Source organism: Oratosquilla oratoria, chromosome 15 (assembly GCF_046742065.1).
Source record: "Oratosquilla oratoria isolate Oo_2021 chromosome 15, ASM4674206v1, whole genome shotgun sequence".
NCBI lineage: Eukaryota > Metazoa > Arthropoda > Malacostraca > Stomatopoda > Squillidae > Oratosquilla > Oratosquilla oratoria.
In genome coordinates this window covers 19,960,353-19,962,852 of record NC_134791.1, presented here as the reverse complement: position 1 = coordinate 19,962,852, position 2,500 = coordinate 19,960,353, and the positions used below count along the sequence as shown (strand labels likewise).

The 2,500-nt window shown below is 42.5% G+C and overlaps 1 protein-coding gene across 2 annotated transcripts in view; it reads left to right on the top strand.

The window, feature by feature from the left end:
• Mctp (multiple C2 domain and transmembrane region protein) overlaps window positions 1–2,500 on the top strand; it is a 302,695-nt gene that overhangs the window by 1,232 nt on the left and 298,963 nt on the right. For both annotated transcript variants that reach the window (XM_076198654.1, XM_076198655.1), the window contains exon 1: window positions 1–552. This exon is cut by the window's left edge. In XM_076198654.1, coding sequence (XP_076054769.1) covers window positions 1–552 — 552 coding nt within the window. The remainder of the gene's footprint in view (window positions 553–2,500) is intronic.

Sequence of the window (2,500 nt, the reverse complement as noted above, 5' to 3'; positions counted from 1 at the left end):
AGTCCGAAGACAGACAAGAAGAAGAAGAGAGATCTTCACATGGATCAGATGACGACATGACATTCTCAAGACGATACGTGAAGATGTTTAAACGGGCGTGGTATGGCACCTCTTCATTTAGATTGCCTCCAGAGAGGATGAGGTCTCAGCAAGAGGAACCATCTCCGCATGGATCAGTTCGGGACACTCCAGCATCTTCCCGAAGGTATAGTGACGTGTTTAAACGGGTAGGGTCTATAACCTCTAAGGTCAGATCATCCATCAAGAAGAAAGAACAACAAGAGGAAAGGTCTTCCAGATCAGAGCATAATACCCCAGTGTCTTCAAGAAAATATAGTGGTGCGTTTAAGCGGGTTGGGTCCATTACCTCCAGATCGTCCACGAAGACAAAAAAGGTTCTTGAAAAACAGGAAACCATATCTTCGTGCCATGATCATGACCTAAATTTCTCCCTCCACATAGAAGAAGAGTGTCGTCTTGAGTTCGAGCAGGGTACTCCGGAGTCTCCGGAGGATAACCGAGGTCAGGAAGACGGTATTGAGAACACAAGAGGTGAGTCTAAGGCAGCTCGCTCACCAACGGAGCCAGTTGCTTGAAACCAATTGCTTACGACGTCGCAACCAGTTGCATTGCGACTGACACGTTGGTTTCTTTAGAACCCCTCACACCGAGGTGACTGAAACTGCAGTTACCTCGATGTGAGGGGTTCCAAAGAAACTAATGTGTCAGTCGCAATGCAACTGGTTGCAACGTCGTAAGCAACTGGTTTCGTGCAACTGGTTGCGTTGGTAAGCGAACTATCTAACAGTGACGTTTCAAGGTCAGCATGAACTAACACTGGTGATTGGGCTATACTCTAACAGAAAGGTGATCGCGAACTCAGGAGTATTTTTCTTGTGCAACTGTGGACGGCCATTAATGGCGACGAAATGAAGGTTAACAAAATTATTGAAGTGAAGTAAAACGTTGCCATTAACAAGGTTTCTTAATCTGATTCCAAAATAAATTCAGACAAACCTAGAATTAAATGCGATTACGATCAAGTGTTCCATCAAGATTAATCTCTTGAATTAAAAACAAAATACAGTGAACCTGGCAATGAAAGAAAATATAATAAAAATAAATAGAATAAATATGAAATATGGAAAATACTGGAAATTCCGTCTTTGGTATTATTGTAAATGACAGCCGCCTGAAAAGTGTATGGCATTCTGTATTAAGTAAAGCATAACTAGCAAGTGGATCATGAACTTGATGTAACGATTCGCAGTTGAAATTCGGAGGCAGGTGACCAATCTGAGCCCTCTAACTACCGTTCTTCAGCTTTAACTTCCTGCCTAACGAGACTTCGAATATGACTTTAATAAGGAGAGTGATGCCTCTCTCCGCTCATCTACATCTCTTTGATGACCATCATACCTTCCTCAAAGAACGCTCTTCTGAAGATCTTCTAGCATTTCTCTCTGACTCTTCGGGAGGTCCTGCTGAGACATGCTCTTGCACTAGACATATCAAAAACATATGATTAAGTCTACGTTTCTATCTGACTTTTAGTCATCTCTTTTGGGGAGATAATGCTAAGACATGCTCTTGTACTAGACATATAAAAATTATTTAATGGAATCTAACACAGATCTTTGATTACTAAGTTGCATCTCGCTCTTCTCGCTCCCTTTTGTCTTTCTTCCTGACCGTTCTACATACATACATACATACATACATATACCAAGGCTTTTTTCCCCTTACAAGGGAGGTAGCCAAAAAGGGAAAGGCATAAAATCATTTCCACCCATACCATCCCTGAATACACTCCACACCCCTCCACCCTCCCTCTTATCTGAGCACCTCCTGGATGACGGGTCATCCCTGCACCTTGTCCACTGCCCTGGGTCAGAAGCAGTGTCGCAAGACCGTTTTAAGTTACTATTTTTAGATGGTCGCTTCTCTTCTCCCATGACTATAGCCCGGGACGTCCCACGGGGCTCTGTTCTATTCCCTACTCTTTTCCTCCTATTCATAAATTACCTACTTGACTTTACATTTTCTGTTAAACATTCCTAGGCGGCAGATGACATTTTATTTTTCCCACGTCATATTCCAGACACAATTCCATAGAGCTTTCCCATTGTCTTTCATGGCATACATTTTTCCCCTTCTGACACCTGAAAGGTTTTTGGACTATATTTCACTTGTAAACTGAACTGGAAAACTTATATTTCAATTACCTGATAGACCGGAATTTGGTGTTCTGTGCCTCTCTTAAACCTTTCTTACTGGAAATCATTCTGTGATCCTATACAGGGACCTCACTCGCTCTCATATGGTTTCCAGTTCTCATGTTTGGTGCGACTCCCCTCCATCAGTCATCCTGACTAAGGATGAATCCAGAACCTTTCACCTTTTCAGTGCCTAATAAGAACATACGACTGGAAGAGACTGCAAGAAACCATAAGACCTACACTAGGCAGTTCCATGTCCCTTATCACCTGTCATCCCTATT